At 35.8% G+C, this 20631-nt stretch overlaps 1 protein-coding gene across 1 annotated transcript in view; it reads left to right on the top strand.

Moving 5' to 3' along the window:
• Positions 1-20631, top strand: part of ODAD2 (outer dynein arm docking complex subunit 2) — a 67741-nt gene that overhangs the window by 12181 nt on the left and 34929 nt on the right. The window contains exons 5-10 of the mRNA XM_066559667.1: positions 4848-4994; positions 5268-5477; positions 5640-5864; positions 8096-8206; positions 8693-8847; positions 12811-13053. Of these exons, the coding sequence (XP_066415764.1) occupies positions 4848-4994; positions 5268-5477; positions 5640-5864; positions 8096-8206; positions 8693-8847; positions 12811-13053 (1091 nt within the window). The remainder of the gene's footprint in view (positions 1-4847; positions 4995-5267; positions 5478-5639; positions 5865-8095; positions 8207-8692; positions 8848-12810; positions 13054-20631) is intronic.

Consider the following 20631-nt stretch of genomic DNA (forward strand, 5'->3'; position numbering starts at 1 on the left):
GTTTTGAAATGTTGTGATGCCTGTGATTTTCCACTGGCTTTACTTATATTAATCTTTATGGTTTACATACTGCCAGGCTGGAGCTAAAGAATGCCAGAAGATTCAGGAAGTGGGTCAGGGAATTATTCCATAACTCAGTTATACTTGTCTATAAGTCATGTCTTAACAAGTTGCAGCTTGTATGTTTTATAAACTAAGATGAAAAATTGGAACTAGTATTTAAACCATGACAAAACTCAGTGTGCTTAGAGATTGACTAGCATAGAAAAATTGCCTTGCTCAGGCATATTATGTATTTTATACATACTGAGTACTGCAGTACTCAGTCTTTCATTAAGCTTTATCAAAATTTATTTAGATATTAAAGTATTTTCTAGCAGAAAATTACAAAATTTTCTCTGTGATTTAAGAGAGTAAAGTTCAACAGAAAATAAAACGTCATAAACTTTTAAACTTAAGAATTCTGTTTCGTACTTTGTTTTGAATTTTTTGTTTTATAAAAATGACAATACTGCTTTGGGTTGGGATTCCAACTAAATAATTTTTTTTCCCTTGGAGGTTTTTTGTTCCATTAATGAATTTTAATTTTAAAAGTCTGGTTTAACATTAATTTGACCAACTATTTTGGACTATCACATTATGCTATTTTGTTTGTTCAGTATTTTTAAAATATATATTGACTTGGTATGTTTGGTCTTAATTTTGTCAAATATATTGTAATTGCCATTCAGATTATATATACTCATAATCAAAACTGGGGTATTACACAGGAGAATGACAAAATTGCCCACAAGCAGCAATTTTTTTTCCCTGTTATTCAGCCATAGGCTTGTTATCACAGACATGCACAGTTAACTACCTATCCAGGATTTACTTAATACACTTTTACTCTGGCAAAATAAATTTCAGCCATTGGTCTAAACAGTAAAAAAACCCCATCTTTGACATTACCATGCAGAGTAAAATATTTCACTTTCTGGTAGCATTAAGTCATGTTCACTCTAAATCATAAACCAAATTAAATAAATGAATAATACACCCTTCAAATAAGTACTGTATTTATGGAGATATTTGTGAGCCAAAAACTGTACAATTTTCATTTTACTTAATTTTGCTTTCTCTTGGGAAACTGCACTGTAACTTGATTGTAATGTTTATGTATTTCCATTCACATATTTTCGTTTTGCTACAAATTGGGCAACACATTTGGAATAATATTCTTTATAATCTTGTTCATACTTTTATTACTTGTACTTCCATAATGCCTTTAGGTTTCAGTTGAAAGGGTTAATTTTAGAGTAAATTTGTTATCTTTCTTTCCTAGCCTGCTGAACTGACATCATCAGTTCAAAAATGGAAGTTTTGTATTGACTAGGAATGTTTTAATTGGGATTGGACATCTGCTATTGAAACTTAAGCCTGTATATTTTATTATCTATTATCTGTATCTATGATCATAGTATCTATTATGGGTTAATTATTTTTTGAAGAAAATAAGTAAATACCAATACATTTATTATTTATGACATTTCATGATAGTAAATAACAGACAATAGGACGAGAGCAAAATGTAGGAAGTCATTGACGCCATCTGCTTGCCTCCAAAACAGCACCAATTCTTTGTGTGTCTTCTGGACAAATATTTCTCTGGTTTTTCTTTCCTGTCATGGAGATTTCATGCTGTAAGCAATGTATTCAAGAAATCAAGTATTCTTACTATAGAAGTTGGTTTTGTTGAGTCTTTTTTTTTTTTTTTTTTTTTTTTTTTTTTTTTTTTTTTTTTTTTTTTTACCAAGCATAGATCAATCCTGATGCTGTTAAACCCCATTATTTCTCATCTGGACCTGGAGAAGAGATGATTTGCATTGAAGGTTTTCTTTAAACTACCTTCCTATTGTCTTCTTCAGAGTAAACAATTCTAGTTCCTTCAATTTTTTTGTGGAGATCATAATTTTGAGATATTTTGACATCCTCTGGTCTTTATCAACTTTCCCAGTATCTTTTCTGAACTAGAATACCTAGAATGAATGTAGTACTTAAATTTGAGCAGTGCCAATCCAAAGAAGGAGTAGTTCTTGTATCTTACAGGTTACAAATCTGGTTATAATTTTCTCTGTAAAGTTTGCTTTTTTTTGTTTGGCAATGCTGTGATATTGATAGATAATATCAGCATTGTGTTCTATCGCTAACAACAGATTTCTTCCTACAGTTCTGCAAACTAATCATGGCATCAGCCAGTTCTCTCAGTACCACAGAGCAGAGTCCATTGAGCTCATCTAGTGTAAACCATCTATTATCTAAGTACTTACTGACTAGTTGTGTCCTTAGCATAGCCAGAGTGTTCACTATGCTGTCAGAGACATTAAGTAACCATTAGCAGAATTTAGTAAAGGTTAATGTATAAAAAAGACCCCTCAATGCTTTTGCTTTTTTGGTTCCATTTGTTGAAAGGTTGCAATTGACTAACAGGGTTTTTCCTCTTGATTATTACAGAAGTCAAACAAAATGATTGTTTGAACTTGTGTATTCCTTGGTAACTGTACTTTGGGTCGTGTCTGTATTTGCTTGTGTTTTTCTTTTGTTTTCATTCTTTTTTGATCTTGTCAATAGTTCTGTACTTCTCAGTTTTTCTCACTTGTTAGCTTGAGTATTGTAAGAGAGACCTTACACATTCAGTGCCACAAGATGTTTTACTGATAGTGTAACAGTGATACTGGTTTATTTTCATGGATATGTGTGTTATACTGATATATAGGAAGAAAGATTTTAAAATAAGTCTGTGTTCTAAATTTTAAAATAAGTCTGTGTTTAATTTCAAACCTTAAAATTGACTGTTGATCTGCCAGTAGAATCTATTTTGCTTCCAACATATCAGATTTCACATGGTATGACAACATGATGCAGATTTTATGTCAACTTAATGGAGAGGTAACTATTTCCATGCATGTTAAAATCTATGCTGTAACTACTACAAGACTTACTCTAATGATAACTTCAAGAAACAAAAAATAATTGTTGAAACCATCGGCAGTATTTCTTATTTTGTAGAATTGATGCTTCAGCACATATGAAAAATATTTTATTGTGGTTTTACATTAAAAACACTTAAAGTGGTGTGTTCATTTTTAAAGTTGAAAAAATAAAATACATATATATAATATATATGGTTGTATTTTTTTATTCATTATACGAAAATTAAAAGTTGTTTATTTTTTAAAACTTGGTCCATATTAAATATCTTATGCCAACCATTATACATGTAAGATAAAGGAATTATGGACTACTATGTAATGTATAAATGCAGTTTCACTGTAGGAGAAGCAGCCCTCAGAAGGAGAGACATCACTTTTCAGGTTAGCACTATACTTCTTCCAGTAATGTAAAATAATAAAAAGACAAGTTTTTCTTTAAAACTCCTGTTGCAAATTTTTTATCAGACAAAGTAAAGTAAATATCAAAGTCTAATCTGTTAAAAGGCCACAGATTTCATAAAAGGACAGCTGTTAGTTTTTCTGAGCTGCAGAATATTCTCTGTAGTTTTGTAATCATATTGTAGGAATTTTTAAAAAAATATTTAAGAATTTTATAAGTGTGGATAGACTGATTTCTCTAGTAAAACATTTGAGAAATTGTTACATTATTTATATGTTACTAAAGCAAGACACATTTCATACTGCTGAGGTCAAGATGATAAATATGATTTTAAAAATATAATTTAAAAAAATTGGGGGCATCTTCCTCTAAGACATTATGTTTAAAAATTACCTTTACATTTAACCACTTTTGTGGGGAAATTTTCTGGTATCTGTTGTTAAAAGAAATGTAGGTAAAAATTATGAAGAACTATGAATATATACTTCATTGATCAGCAGAAGTGTTCTGTCTGATGTAAACTACTGGTCTAAAACTTTATGAAATAGTTCTCTCACATTCTTTTTGGATGTATTTTCTCACTTGTGCTTCTTTACTACATTTATAACAATTTGAAGACCATGTTAAATTTAAATTCCTTTTGCACTGTGTCTGTCATACTGTTTCTGTTTACATTTAAGAGATATGCTTCAGAAGTTCTGGTTTTGTTAGATCTACCTGGTTTATATTAGCAAACATTACTCAGTTTTGTAATATTCTGTGTTTCATTATAATGTCCACAATTCAGCAGAACATTTTCCTCTAGGAAGGGTTGGCCAAAAATCCTTTACAGATTCAAAACTCTCATTTAAAAGAGATGGGCTTGGGCAGCAGAGCTCAAATTGGGATGGGAGCCAAAGCTTCCCTGGAATGCAGGAGGTGGATGCTGTAGTTTGATTTACTAGCTACTCTAAGTTGTAACTTCCACATTAGTACCAGCTGGCAATGTTCATTCTAGCTTCTGTTGCAGCTATAGCTCAGCTCTCCTAATTTCCATGCAGGTCAGTTCATCCCTGATTTTATTGACAGTAAACCTATATTAGAGGTTTAAAAGAATCCACTGTCGTGTAGCCTAACTTCCTGTGTTGTGTTCTTTGATTTTTTTCTTTAAGTCTAGTTGCAGTGACTGACATAGAGCTTATCTTAGCTTATCTTATTCAATAGAGCTTGAATGTTTAGAAAAACATTCAATCTGGTCTATTCACAGCAAGCCATTTTAATAATTTTCCACCTCAGCTATTCACTCATTTGAATCTTTATGCCATTTACAGACTTTATCAAACATTCCATTTCTTACTATGTGTTATTGAACACTATATAGTCAAAATAGTCTAACATGTTTCTTCTTTAGTAGTAGTTTTACTAGCACAACTAGAAGTGATTGAATTTATAATAAATACATTTTATATATTGGGTAATTATTTGCTTTGTTTTAGGGAGGTGATCCAACAGCCACTCTAATTGCACTGTGTTCAATGAGGGATTTCAATCTGTCTGAAGAAACCTGTCAGCTGGCCATCAAAGACACTGGATGCCTTGAAGTGTTGATTAATTTACTTGATACAGAAGAAATTAAATGTCAGGTAATGAGCTTTGTCAAATAGAGCAATGAATATGCCTTTTTTATTAGAATGTTTTCAGAGTTACAGAGTGTAAAGAAAATTGATTTCTCATTTCTGTATTTTCTTGTTTTCTCCAGATTTTTTAGAAAGATATCTATGTCTTTGACTTTCAGTTTTCTTCTTTTCTCCTGATTAAATATAAAGAAAAAAATTAAATAACCCATCATTTTAAATAATGTTAATGTTTTTGTATACCTGAATAATGTTTAACTTCTATCGTTTCCCATTATTTAGACTGGTTCATTAAAAATCCTGAAGGAAATTAGTCAAAATATATTGATCAGACATGCAATTGCAGATCTTGGAGGCTTAGAGATCATGGTGAAAATACTGGACTCTCCAGATACTGATCTAAAATGTTTAGCAGCTGAAACAATTGCCAATGTTGCTAGATTTAAACGAGCACGAAAGACAGTAAGGAAACATGGAGGAATCAAGAGATTGGTAAGCAGACATGAAAATTTGTACCCTTGTCATATGTATATTTTTTGTTGAAAAAATAGATCATGTGTTGTAAACATGATCAATTGTACTGTTTATCATAATTAGAAAGCAACATGATATCGAAGTTTCCTGTAGATATTAAAAAATCGGTATTTTTTTTAGGTTGAGCTGTTGGAATCTATTTCAGTGGGATCATCATACCAAGCCAAAGACACTGAAACAGTACGCTGTGCAGCTTTGGCACTCTGGAGCTGCAGCAAAAGCACCAAAAACAAGAAAGCAATCCGTAAAGCTGGTGGCATTCCATTACTAGCTAGATGGCTCAAATGCTCACATGCAAACATCTTAATCCCCATAGTGGGGACACTACAGGAATGTGCCTCAGAGGTGAGTAAACACAAACAGCTAAGTTATTTCTAAGCATTAAAGAAGTTCGCCACTAAAAGGAAATATTACATTCTACAGTCACCTATATCAGGTCAGTTATTCCATCAGGAAGTAGATGCTTTATGTAATCAAAGTGGTTTTGAGAAGGTCACAGCTTGGACTGAAGTAAAAACCACATATTTTTTATTTAAAAGGCTAGGAGTAATACATGAAAGAAAAAATGTGAAATGAAAGCCTTAATCACTTTCTTTTTTTTCTTATTTTTTTCATCGTACTTTACAGATTTGGCAACCTAAGGTGCTGTGTTCTGGTTAAGCAATGCATTTAAATTCTACAAAACTAACCTGCAGGTGTGGCCAAGAAGATCCAAGGCAGTGCGGGGCAGAATGGTTTACAGTGTCCTTGTGTATTGGGTCTGATCCATTGCAAATAGAAGAAAGGAATATGTGTGATTTTTCCACAGATTTCTGTGGCACATTTTGCAGCTTTGAGTATAAATTTGTTTTTAAATTTGAATCCAAATATTTTTTACCATAGCCACGTAAGGGATTACACTAGTGGGACAGTTCTGTTTAATATCTTTATGAATGACCTGGTTGAGGGGACAACATGCTCAGTGTTTATAGGCACATCAAGGGTAGAAGTGTCAATCTGCTGGAGGGCAGGAAGGCTCTGCAGAGGGCTCTGGACAGGCTGGATCCATGAGCCAAGGCCAGTGCTATGAGGTTCAACAAGGCCAAGTGACAGGTCCTGCACTTGGGTCACTGCAGTGCTACAGGCTGGGGAAGGAGTGGTTGATAACTGCATGGTAGGACAAGACCTGAAGGGCTGAACATGAGCCAATGTGTGCCCAGGTGGACAAGAAGGCCAATGGCATCCTGGCCTGTACCAGCAATAATGTGCCCAGCAGGAGCAGGGCAGTGAGCATCCTCCTGTGCTAGGCACTATGCAAACCCTGTATTCTGGGTCCCTCAACTCAGGAAGAACACTGAGGTGCTGGAGGGTGTCCAGAGAAGGGCAATGGAGTTGGGGAAGGGTCTGGAGCACAAGGCTGGTGAGGAGCAGCTGAGGGAGCTGGGGTAGTTTAGCCTGAAGAGAAGGAGTCTCAGAGGGGACCTGATCACTTGCTCCAGCTACCTGAAAGAAAGTTGGAGCCAGGTGGGGTTGTTCTCCCAGGTAACAAGCAATAGGATCACAGGAAATTACCTCAGGTTGAATCAGAGGAGGTTTAGATTGAATATTAGGAAAAATTTCTTCACCAAAGCAGTTGTCAAGCACTGGAACAGACTGCCCAGGGGAATGGTTGAGTCACCATCCCTGGAGTTACTTAAGAGATGTGCAGATGTGGCACATAGGGATGCAGTTTAGTGGTGGACTTGGCAGTGCTGGGATAATGGTTGGGCTCAATGATCTTAAAGGTCTTTTCCAACCTAAATGATTCTATTTGTTTATGATTCTCTATCTTCATTTGAACTTGAGGTGTATTGCATTTCAGATAATATACATAATTTGACTTGGTGAATTTGAGGCACAAAGGATACAATTTTTAAAGAGATTTTACATTATTAAACACTGTCTGTTAAAAATTAGCTTCTTGAATTACACAAATTAATGTATGTTCCATGAGACACAAACCTGGCAGGTTTTAGGTTCAGTAAGTATGTAATGAGAAGGTGTCATTTTTGAGAGTTTCTTGTATGGCCTAACTTGGAAGGAACACTAAATGTATTTCTTACACAGATGTTTCCCCCACTTAAAAAATTATCCCATTACAATGCCTGTGGGTTAAATTTGGATGACAATATCACTAAAAAATGTTAATTCTAAGAACATGTTTTTCTAACCTTGTTTTAGGAATGGATCTGTTGTTTTGGCTGCTGATTTTCAATGAACTGAGTGGGTAGTTCTTGATCCCATTCTGAAGCATCTTTTAGTTTCTTGGGTCTGAGCAGGGAGTCTGGACACCTTTCAGAATATTCTGCATTCTTCATAAGCCAAGTGACTATAGGATAGGCAGTGCAGTACCTCAGTTTACAGGTGATTTGAAGAGCACTGCAGATATTTGCTTACCTCTGAGATCATCAGTAGCATTTTCAAGGCAATGATGACTTGTGCTTGCATAAAGTACAAGGCTTCTCAATATCAAACCTTATAACTGTAGCATTGTATTATAATGGTGACCTATTAACTGTTAATATGCAGCATTTAAAAGGTGCAGTTTATCTTTTTAGCCAAGTTACAGACATGCAATAAGAACAGAAGGCATGATTGAGAACCTAGTGAAAAATCTGAGTAGTGAACACGAGGAGCTCCAGATGCATTGTGCAAGTGCCATATTTAAGGTAATTTTATTATAATCAGTAGATCAGAACCAGTATTAGCCCTTTGTTTTCATGTCATTGTCAGTTTTAAATTTTCTTAATTTCACTATTTCTCTAATGTGTAAAAAATTATAGAAATGTTGTGAATATTTTAGCCCTGTATTTAATATTATAATTAGGTTCCTACTTGCTCTTCTTGTGTACAAGCATTAAGTTGCACAGGTAACCAGTGAAGAGTGGTGAGGCATATTGAGCATAGAGTTGCTTTGGTTTTTTTGTTTGTTTGCCCCTAAAGAGGACATGGTGACAGTATAAGCACTGCTGCATATACAGCAGCAGTTTACTGTCACTGAGTGAGTTGTTAGCATATTCAGATACTTGAATGCAACATTTATGTTTTCTTCTCTGTTAGCTTTTACTAGTTACAATGTAATACAGCTAGCTTTTGAAGACATAATCTTACAGATTTTACATAATGTGTATGTTTAATATGTATATTTTTTATAGTGTGCAGAAGATGAAGAAATACGTGACCTGGTTAGAAAACATGAAGGTCTACAACCACTATCTGCTCTGCTTGATAAAAGTGAAAACAAACAACTTTTGGCAGCTGTGACAGGAGCAATCTGGAAGTGTGCAATCAGTAGAGAAAATGTGTTAAAGTAACAATTTAATTTTACAAGCACTTCTTACATTTTCATGCTTTGATTTTATGGCCCTCTATTGTTTTCAAAACTGTTGTGTCATAATTCATCAAAATCAGTCTTTATAATCAGCTGGGCTTTCACCTTAGGTTTTATAGTACTTAAAAATGCCACCTGACCTCATCAGAGTAGACTGGAGACAGTGTTAAGTTCCTAGAATCTCAACAGTCAATGGAGACAAGTGGTCCCTCTAGTTAAGCTATAGGACTCTGAGTCAGGAGGTGAACCAGCACACAGTAAACATTTGACACGTGGCCATATCTGATATCCCCCCTCCTGTCTGTATTTTAGAAGCCCAAATCACTGCTGCATGGTAGAGAGAGTACTTAGTACACTTTAATGTTTTACATCAAGAGAGACAGAGACCAAATGATCTCATTGTAGGGTAGATATCTAATACATATTAGAAATATACTGGAGTCTAGGATAACTAGCCTAGGTGCCTCTCTTGTTAACTACAGAAGGGGCTCAGAAAAGTAGCTTAGTCTGGAGACCCAGCTTCTAAATGAGTGGAATTAACTGATGAGAGTTCTGCTGTGGGTACCAGCAACCTCTCAGTACCAGGGTTCTGAGTAATTATTTGAGACTGTGACAGTAGGAGTTGTCACTCTCTACCTTGCGTGGAGCAGCTTAATGATTGAGAACACTTTACCCTCTCATCTAAAATTAATATAACAAATTCATGCACCTTACCTAGAAAAAGGAAGCTGGCTCCACTACGTATGTGCTCAGTTTCCTGCTGAAATTACGCTGTTCTGTATGTAGAGCATGTAGAAAGGTTAGAAGGAGTATTAGTAAGGGGTAACATCTTCCTGCTGCCCTAGTTTAGTGTACCTTGCTGGATAAACACATAATGATAGACAAAGACTGGGTAAAAATTAGGAAGATTTCCAGGTTTTACATTCTGGCTTTTTACTGTCCTGAATGAGTTCCCAGACTGTTGGTATACAGACCTATGGTCTTTACTTCCTCTACTACTGACCTACTGCTTTTTTGTATACTTAATTGCACAATAACCTGACTTTTCATATGGATATATCCTTCTTTTCTGTGGACTTTGGGTTTGTGCAGAGGTATCCTGATTTTGGATCAATCAGGGATGAGACAGACTGAATGGCTCTCTCTGTACTAGTAAACTAAACAGGGCCAAATCTTTCAGGTTTCAGGCTCTATGTTAGGATTATCCATACTGTTTAACTGCCAGCACAAGCCCTTACACAGTTTGCCAGCAAATGCTCTCCCAGACAATGCCCAGACACTCCTTGGGAACGGTGCAGGCAGCAGATTGTTCCCATTAGGCAGAATGGGTGAGGCCACCCTGCACTGTGAGGATAAGAGATTTTAGCCATATGGATGCTGTGTTGTGCTTCTTGTCCTCAGGGCTAGAGAATGAGCCCTAGCCTGTTTTATTTATTAGTATAGCTGTAGCCAATAATTCTGTCCAACTGCAAACAGATTTTTGTTGGGCTACTCACATATCTTTGGCAAGTGCTTGATGCTCACAAAGGTTACTAGCCCGGCGCAGCTCCAGCTGAATTCACATGTTGTGTAGTGCTGAGTCTGAAGCAGTAAACCCTGTCCAAACTCAAGATGGGAGGCTACTAAAGAAAATGGAGTAAGGATAATATGAAAACACCTAAGTAGATCTGGAGGGATGAGCCTGAGTCTGGCATAAAGCTAGAACTAACAAACCCTGCTGGCTCCTGCAGGGGCAGTTAATTATGTCTGAAGTGCTCCAGAGTATTTCCTGTACCTGGAGGTCTCTGCTGAGAGATTGTGCTGACTCAGCCGTGAGCCGGGGCAGGTGCCTGTGTCCGTGCCCGTGCCCCTGCCCGTTCCCGTGCCTGTGACTGTGACTGTGCCCGTTCCCGTGACCGTGCCTGTGCCCGTGTCTGTGTCTGTGCCCGTGTCTGTGCCCGTTCCCGTGCCCATGCCTGTGCCTGTGTCTGTGCCCGTGCCTGTGTCTGTGCCCGTGCCCCTGGCCGTGCCTGTGTCTGTGCCCATGCCTGTGTCTGTGCCCATGCCTGTGTCTGTGCCCGTGCCCGTGCCTGTGCCTGTGTCTGTGTCTGTGCCCGTGCCTGTGCCCGTGCCCGTGCCTGTGCCTGTGCCTGTGTCTGTGTCTGTGCCCGTGCCTGTGCCCGTGCCCGTGCCTGTGCCCGTGCCTGTGTCTGTGCCCGTGCCTGTGCCTGTGTCCATGCCCGTGCCCGTGCCTGTGCCTGTGTCTGTGCCCGTGCCTGTGCCTGTGTCTGTGCCCGCACCCGTGCCCGTGCCTGTGTCTGTGCCCGTGCCCGTGCCTGTGCCTGTGTCTGTGCCCATGCCTGTGTCTGTGCCCGTGCCTGTGTCCGTGCCCGCACCCGTGCCCGTGCCCGCACCCGTGCCCGTCCGTGCCCGTGCCCCGTGCCCGTGGCGTGGGAGCGACCATTCTGCTCCTGGACACAAGATGGCCCGAGCCAGCAGCAATGCCTGAGAGCAGCCTGCCCGCTGCAAAGCCAGCTCACAGCGTTCCGTCTGTGAAGAAGTTGAAAAGCCAGCAATAATCAGTTTTGTTTTGTTGGTTTTTAAAATTATTTGCTTACTTTATTGCTCTTTTTTTCATGCTGTTGATGTTTACTCTTGAAAAAAATAATGGCAGGGATACTTCCTAGTTACAGTGAACAAGGAGAGGAAAATTACTTTCTAAGCAAAAGTTTGGATGATGAAAAACAAAAGTTTCTCATTTCTCAGTTACTTTAATTATTGTGCTGATAATCCATCTTGGAAATATTAATTTTTATTGAAACAACTAGTTCTGCCATAAAAATCTCAGAAATACTAATATTTTTTGTATAAAAAGAAAAGCCACATGAGCAACTGGTTCCTGGAAAATAGTTTTTGTAGCTCAAGCAGACATTCCCAGAAGCTAGGGGCTGGGAGGAAAGCACAAATGAGAACTCAGTATTCTCAGAGAAATTTTCTCTGATAATTAGATTATATACAGGTTAGATCTAGCTTGATATACCACATAGAACTGTCAGGGTATATCAGAAGATGTATTAAAAGAAGATGCAGTATTTGTTAAGTGTTAAGAATCCCCTAAGTTTTAAACAAAAAAAAAACCAAAACCCCAAACCCTTGAAAATTATTCCAGCACTGAGGAAAAAATCCTGTTCTGAAAGATGAACTTCTGAGGTTTAGCACACATGTCTTTGTAGGATTGGACCATCAAGATTTTAAAAACCATAGTTTTGATTCTCAGTATCAAAAGTTCTATGAAGAATGGGGGAAGTATTAATATAAGTGTCAAGTCAAATTTCTGTTAATTTATTTCTTAATTACAAGTTAGAATCTAACATTGTGCTGTGGAAATGTACTAGAACTATGGTTCTGACATCGGGAAAATGCAGTGTATTAGGCCTGAGCTGAATATAGAACTGCTCAGGTAAACTCTCTAAAGGCTCATATTTAGTGAAAAGTAAGGGCCATCCTTTGGTTCAGAGAGGTGGAGGAAGGTCTGGTACAATACTACTCTAGCTATTGTTAACACAGCAGGGAAAAGTGCTGGAAGTCAGGATAGCACATTAATTTCCAGTCTTCTTGTTAATTTTCAGCTGTTTGTAGGTGTTGCATCTACATGTCAAGTTTAAAAAAACCCTCAAACTACTCAGAAGGTTCTTAGACCTTTCAGGTTCTTAAACCAATTCTTTCTGAATTGTAGAAATGTAGTTTGAAAGGTAGAGTAAGAAATTAGACTGTATGTCACACTTAGAAAAATTGCTTGGAACGGATATTCCTGTATTGAGATTTCTTCAGCAAGATGATTTACACACAGAAATTAAAACTTGTGCTTCAATTATAATAATACTTTAATTATAAAATTATAATTATAAATTATATTGGTAACATACTGAAAATACCAACTTTGGATTTATTGCTATCTTTTAGATTTCAGGAATATAAAACCGTAGAAACTTTGGTAACATTGCTGACTGATCAGCCTGAAGAGGTCCTTATAAATGTCATTGGAGCACTGGGAGAATGTTGCCAAGAGGAAGAAAATCGAGGCACCATCCGCAGATCTGGTGGAATTGCACCTATGGTGACGTTACTGACTGCAACTCATCCAGCTCTGCTTGTGAATGTCAACAAAGCAGTGGGAGGGTGTGCAATGGAACCTGAAAATATGGCGTAAGTTATTAATATTCACAGCATTTTAAATATTGAAAAACAGTTCAGTTATTCTGGTGTAAATATAGTCAATTCTAATCAGATTGAAAATATTTTTTGCTTCTTGCTTTTTACAGAACTGTTACTTACATTCTACTGAAAATTTGCTATAGATAAAAATTATTAAGGAAATACATAGAATGTAAAGTTTTGTACTTTGAGAAAAATGAGAGAAACCTTTAGTAGATTGATTTTTTGTGTAAGTTGAAATTCAAAGTTGCAAACCACCATTTTAAAGTGCTGCATGATAGGTCCATGTTCTGCTCTCTCTTTTTACTTCTGTTCTTAAGTCATTAAAAATAGCCAAAATTAGAGAAAGTTATTCTAAAATGAAATGTACACATTTACTGTCATGAAAATCAACTCAATTTTTTGTTAGTAGAGTATTAGTTCTATTGTATATCTCTTTTGTCCCTCTCCATCATTCCTTTTGTGAACTCAGACAGTTTTGGACCCTTTTCTCCCCTCTTACTCATTTGTAAAATCAAAGGAAAAGACAGCATTTGATTTTGTGATGTAGATTTGTACAAATTACGAAGATTGTTGAGTTTTATGATGAAGTGTTTCAGTTAAATGTTGAGGCCGGCATTTGCTGCGCTTACTGTTCTCTTACAAGGATATTTACCTCAAGATTCTCAGCATATTTCCCTCCCTATATATAAAGGAGGTCAGAAAGAGAGTTTTATTAAGCTCCTCCTGTTCTGATTTGCATAATTCACTTGATATTCATATAGCAGTGCAGGGAATTCTTTTCCTGAATAAGGCTTTTGTTTTCATGCTTTGGCTGGCACCCAGTGGCAAAAGGCTGGATGGTACACAACCATAAACATGGGTTGTATGAGCAGTTAGCCATGTAGCATAAAAGTATAAATAAATGAAATCATTTTAATGACATTTCTCACTAAAAACCAGCCTTTAGCATAATATATTAACCTAAGAGAATTAGCATTGCAAATACTGAGCAACTTAAATGCCAATAAACATGAACTGATATTTATAAAACCTCAGACATACTCCAGTACTGTCACTTGTAGTATCCAGTATGGACAGCTTCATACTGGAATGTGTTCAGTATAAGCATAAAAAAAAATTCAAGTTGCTGCTGAAAATTGTGATAGAACAGAGTCTGGCTTGTCTTTGAGAAGGAGAAAGTACAGGTTTGGGACAAAATTTATATTATAGAGTTTGTAAAGAGTGAACAAAGGAATTTTGTAGATATAAAACATTCTCTGTTGAAGTTCTCAACTTTAGAACTGTTTTTAAAAGTATTTCAAAACATTAGCAAGTAAGCAAGATCTTAAATAAGTGTGACTATACTTTTTGGTACTACAAAAAAAAGTTACACAAAATTTATTAGCATGACTGTGCCATGTACCTGATGTATTGTGCTAGCTATGCTTGTAGTACTAGAAGAGATAATGCTGCTAGATTTTTACCAAAGCATGATTCATCCAAGTGTGAATAAATTCAGCGAAATTTTAAAAAATAATGCTTAGTTAAAACATTGACAACAGTGTAACTGCTAATATGTCTAAAGTATTTCCTTGATTGAGTGCTATGCCTCTCACAGGGCACTTACAAGCAACCTCCCCTCTCACCACTGACCCCCACCTCTCTCTCAAAAAAAAACAAGAAAAAGAAAAAAAGTATGTCCATTCCTCTCCCTTCTCCTCCTCTAAGATCAGTACAGCAGAAGTTGAAATTGTATCTCCTCATCCAAAGTGCTCTCCTTTTGGGGAAGAGCAAGTCACCAAAGACATGAAATACATACACACACACACAGACACACACAGACACACACAGACACACACACACACACACACACACACACACACACACACGCACAGAGTCTGTAGTATGACTCTTTTCTGTTTACAAAATTGGGGCCTAAAACAATAAATAGCCTTTTTAGAAACTACTGTGGAGGTCAGTCTCTTTCTGTAAATATTTTCTGAAGTTCTTTATCAAAAAGACACATCTTAACAAGGGTATGGAAATGTGCCAAGATTACCTTCTAGAAAGAAGCCAAGGAGAGCCACTGGCAGCCTGCACATAAGTACAGGTGATGAGACCTTTCTATTGCAGCAGGTTGATGCTTAGGTGTTCATGCTCTTTCAGATTCATACAGCTGGATCCTTATTACATTTCTTATCTCATAATCACTCATTTCTCAGAATGGTTTGACAGGTTCTAGGTAATCAGTTCTCTACTGTCTTTTTCCTACCAAATTTGGCTGGCAGGTCTGTGGTACAGACAGGCTGTGTTTACAGTGTAACTTTTTTTAGTTTGGCCTTTTAGAAACTTTTAAAATTATGATGATTTTCCTGGATTCTGCTATCATTGACTTTCATACATAGTAAAATTTAAGCCTTCTTAAGAATTGAGATTTTTCAGATATATTCTTGCATTTCATTAGCTCCAAATGTGTTTGACACAGTGTGGCTTAGGGATTAAATATTCAATTTAGCAGTCTTCTACTTTGATTGTGCTTATCTTTGCAGCAGTAGGTATGTAAAGACCATACAGACCAAGAGTGGAGCTCACATAATTTCTGTAAATGAATCAGATATATAAGGAAGAGGGAGGTTGTGATTAATATAAGAAATAAATCATCATTATGGACTAGAAAAAGCTGAGAATATTCTATGAAGCGGTGCAGTTAAATTCTGAGGGAAATACTGTGCTGTTATTTTATGTTCTGTGGAAGAAGCTTGCACTGACAAAGAGAGACTAATAGACAGGCATAGGTGAATGTACATCTTCTATATGTCTTTTAAATATTCTATTTCTGCCATGTTTCCTAGTTGACACTGTGGCTCTTACAACTACTGAATGGAAGGTACACTAGTGTTACTTTTATGCACTAATCCTTTACTTCAGGGCAACTTGAAGGAATTACATGATTCTTACTGACTCTATTGAGCTATTTAAAATAAAAAAGAGCAGCCAGCTTCTCTCACAGCCAAAAATGATTTGACTTATCTAAAAAACCCAACGTAATTATGTGCCTTCCTTACGCTTATGTAGACAGCATGAAGCTGTTCTCCATACTTGGTCTGCTGTACCACCACTGACAGAGATGTTGAGGAACCTTTTTGAGGAACTTTTTGTAAGTTACTAACTTTCTTTAACTAAAAACAAAGGACTAGTGCATACTCTTTAACTGACACTAGCTTTTCATTTGCCCTTTCCATTTGAAAATCCATAGACTGCATCGCTGGCATTCAAGACTGAAGATTGTTTTAGCCAAGCAGATGGAGTTTGAGTCATTGGTATATAATACTATTTATCAAAGCAGTCAGCAGCAACCAGTGAAAGTTTTAAGAAAAATGCTAAATTGTGGTTTCAGAAAAGATGAGATTACATTCTGACAGAGTTAAACCCTGTAATCTTACCAGTGAGCACAATACAGTGTCAGTATAACTTTGTTTATTTACATTTGTATTTGTGGTCTAAATTGGCAGGCAATTAAACTGAAGTTCTCAAAGTTCTGGTAAGTAACATTTTAGCAGAGAAAGATGATAGATATGACAAACAGATGTCTGGGCTGTGTGTATACATGTGTGTTTAAGCAATTTATGTTGAAATTTTTACTGGAAATGTTCAATATTATGTTTTAACTTAAAGGAAAGGTATTATTTCAGATTAATAGTCTTGCTAATTTCAGATATATTTTAAAAAGCAAAGTAAATTTCTAGAATTGCAAGCCACATCTTGCTCATAATGTTCAATGATATATTGATAACGAGATTCTTAAATAATGTAAAAAGTCTTCATTAAGCAACTTTTGCCTGTGAACACAGAACAAAAGTAATTTTAAAAAATTATCTTAAGTTGACCAATCTGCATTGGACAAATAGCAAATACCAATTCACTGCAACCTAAAAATTGCGGTAATCTCTGAATGGTTTTAATTGCATTAAAATTATTTGCCCATAAGACCTATTCTATGTACACCATACATATGTTCTGTGTTGGAAGCAGGAAGATGTTTTGGTCCTACACCTTGCAGCTGCCTTTTGGTAGGAGTGATGATGCCAGCTGAAAATATCCCTTCACCTCTGCTCTGATCATGTCTGGCCAGCACAGGAGCACATGACAGGAGTGCCTCTTCACCCAGTTCTAACTGCCATTGCAATTTCTTTTGGTTATTTTGAGGAGCAGAATAATATTCTAAATTATATCATTATAACTACTATATTATATAATCACTATATTATATATTCACTTTATTATAAATTAAAATTCTGAATTATATCTATTCTAAATATCTATCTATTATATCAGTGATCAAACAAGATCAGTCTGTGACAGAGAGCTTTGAATTAGAGGAGGTGGCCCAGTTTTATTGTGAGATGCCTTGGCTCTGCTAGGGGAACAACAGTTCAGAACCTGGGCTCTTGCTTTTGAACTCCACATATTCATATATTGTTATGTATTTACAATGAAGGACCAAGTGGCTTATAACAAAGTTTACATTTCTACTGTGAGTGAGTTTCATGCCTGTTAAGATTTTAACTATTAATGGTGTTCTGTACATGATACACATTAAATACACACAGACATACATACATACAAAAGCAGATCAACTATTCCATAAAGCATTTGAATATTAAAGTATTAAATATTAAGACTTTTATATCAACTAAATATTGTATTATTGCAACTTTTACGAGATTCCATTCAGCTTTCAAATAAAATGCTTTGCATTTTTATTAAAAAACCTGTCTTTTAACAGTCCCTTGAGTGGTTACTTGCTCCAAATTTTAGTGTAGGTTAATTTTATCAACAGAATATCAACAAATTATAATAATATAAATTACTTAAGTGACTGAAGCCACAGAGTGAATAATGTGCTAACTATGGATGAATACAGAATTGAATGCCAACCAAAGTAATTTTTATGTTACATTTGCTTGTATTTATTGTGGTAAGAAGCTTTATTACTTCATCCTGCTAAGAATATTATAATACATTGTGGGAAGAAAATTGGATACAAAAACTATATAAAAAAGCAAATTATAATGTTGTTTAGTATTATGCCATCAAAGCTAGAATTTTCAAGATTACAGGTCTATTTTCCTCTCTTTATTTTTGTAAAGAAAACTGAATGTGTATTTTTTGTCAGCTTCAAATAGGAGTTTTTACATAGGAAGGAAGTTAATGTCTAAGCACTTTTATAGAGGAAATATTTTTCAGGACCATTTATTTTAGTGTTCCCTTTGCTGTAAAGGCAAATGCACTCATTCAGCCCCCATTTTCTTCATCTGCTGGATTGTGTAGTGAAACCATGGGAAGGTTAAAAAATTGAACTTTTTAGCACTGCTTTCTAGGCTGGCAAATGTATGTTCTCAGAGAAATGAAAATAAGATTTGTTCTTGCATGGTGATTACACAATTACAATTCTTCCAGAATGAGAATTTAAGAGCATCATTCCTGTATGTAGAGGTATTTATATTTGTGTTAGTCTGCTGTAACTGCAAGTAATCAGTGATGAATAATGCGATTTGGAGGTTTTATTGTTTTGTTTCTACCATTTCCTAGTATGATTTGATGCATGTTGAATGGTCAGAGAACTATGCTTTCACATAGTCTGAGCTGGGTTCTGTTGATCTGAGACAGCTGGTCTTTCCAGCCTTTAAGCAGAAGGCAAAACTCTTCTTCAGCAAATTAGTGATAGAGGGAGGCTAGTTTACCTTGAAATACTGAAGACCAGAAAACTGAAAAGAAAATGAAAGTAAACTTCCAATTGAAAAGGACGCTTTAAAAGAAATAGAAAGATAAATCAAGCCTAGGGGGTGTTTTTTTAAGTGTGGTGGAAAAAGCAGAGTTCAGCATTTGGCTCCTATCTTTTGATTTTTATATACTTGTTGGAGCTGGGTCATTTATATTTAGGCCCTCTTGGGAGGAAGTACCTCATGTTGGTAAATGATCAGTACTCTGCTTGACTAGAGGAAAGATTCATGGGTTCTTTTTAATTAATTCCAATATAGGAAAAAAATTCCTTGTACTTTCTGAAATGACAGGAGAGTAATGTTAAAATTGCTTAAAAGTGTTTGGGGTTTGGAGGGACTTAAAAGTTTGTTTTGAAGCTTTTACTGAAGTTATCATTACTATGTCAAGATATATGTGTAATTGTGTAGTTTATGCTCCTATTGTTTTATTTTGTTGTCTTAAGACTTCTGAATTTGTCCTTTGATGATTTTCTTGCAATTGATTTGGAGCTGAGTGAATAAAATAAGCTGTACTGAAACTGGCAGATCTTTAAAAACTTAGGGTTTTTAGCTTAACCATAGCTTTTTTCAAAAAGTATTATTTTCAAAAACATAGTTGTTTAAACAGTTTGCATAAAAAACTTATGAATAAAGTCCTTGCTTATTTTAGACAGACTTCATGTCCTTATTTATTTTTTCTGCTTCAAATGATGATAGAATTACACACAAAGTTAATTTTATAGCTAGTTTTAAAATTTCCTGGCAAAGCATATATAGTGAACACAAATGAGATGCTTTACCTGCTGTTTTTTAAGCTCTCTTAAAAATGTGTTTTGAATTCTCTTGCATTTACAATAAAAGCTAGAAACACATTATATGCAATGGAATTTTTTACTTTTGAAGTTAGACAGTGAAGGTGAGCTTACTTCTCTTCAGCTCATCTGCTTTGAGCTTAACACAATTTTTTTGTAAAAAGGCATGTTGGTAAAGGCTAGGAAGTTTTGTCTGAGCTTCCTTTCCATTTAGGGTATTCATTGGAACTTAATGTGAGGTTATGATCCCCAAGCCTGATCGATACATAAACATAACCCAGATACTGTAGAGATGATTTTGATGCTGATTCATTTCTCAGTTAGTCATGAAGATACTTTGATTAGAGTATGGTTAAATAGTTATAACATAGTGTTCAGTGTTGGTCTTGTTAGGAAGGAACATACGGGAAACAAGTTACACATTATTCATGCCCTACAAAGGATGCTCTGTAGTGTGACCATTTTAATTTCTAATGCTTGATTAGAAACATAGTTTTTTAAAATATGTCATAGAGCAAGGTAAATACATTAAGCATAGACTGAATAAAAAGTTAAGTACATAGTTTTGGGCATAAATATTTGTTTTGGAAAGTATTTGTTACTATATGAAAGAAGCCAGTATGCTCAAACTCAGATTTCACTTTGCATGTAGATCATTAAAAAGTCACATGCTTGTTTTCACATTTATGAGTTCTGGTTATAATGTAGCTTACTTTATCTTCTATAAGTACTCTGAATGACAGTGCTGGAAAAAAATAAACAACATTAATGAGATTTAGTTAGAAAAGATTCTGTCTTTACATCAGTTATTGGCACCCATCTGTTAGAGTGGGCACTGTTTGTTGAGTATGTTGATGGCGATTAGCTGACAATAAAACACAAGTATTTGCATAAAGCAAAACAGTATGTCAGAATGATGCCAGTGTTTCTTAGAGCAGTGTTCCAAACAAACTGATATAATTTGAGATTCAACATTGTATACTCCATAATTAATGTTCCCTTTTTTGGTCTGT

This window comes from Molothrus aeneus, chromosome 1, assembly GCF_037042795.1.
Source record: "Molothrus aeneus isolate 106 chromosome 1, BPBGC_Maene_1.0, whole genome shotgun sequence".
Lineage (NCBI taxonomy): Eukaryota > Metazoa > Chordata > Aves > Passeriformes > Icteridae > Molothrus > Molothrus aeneus.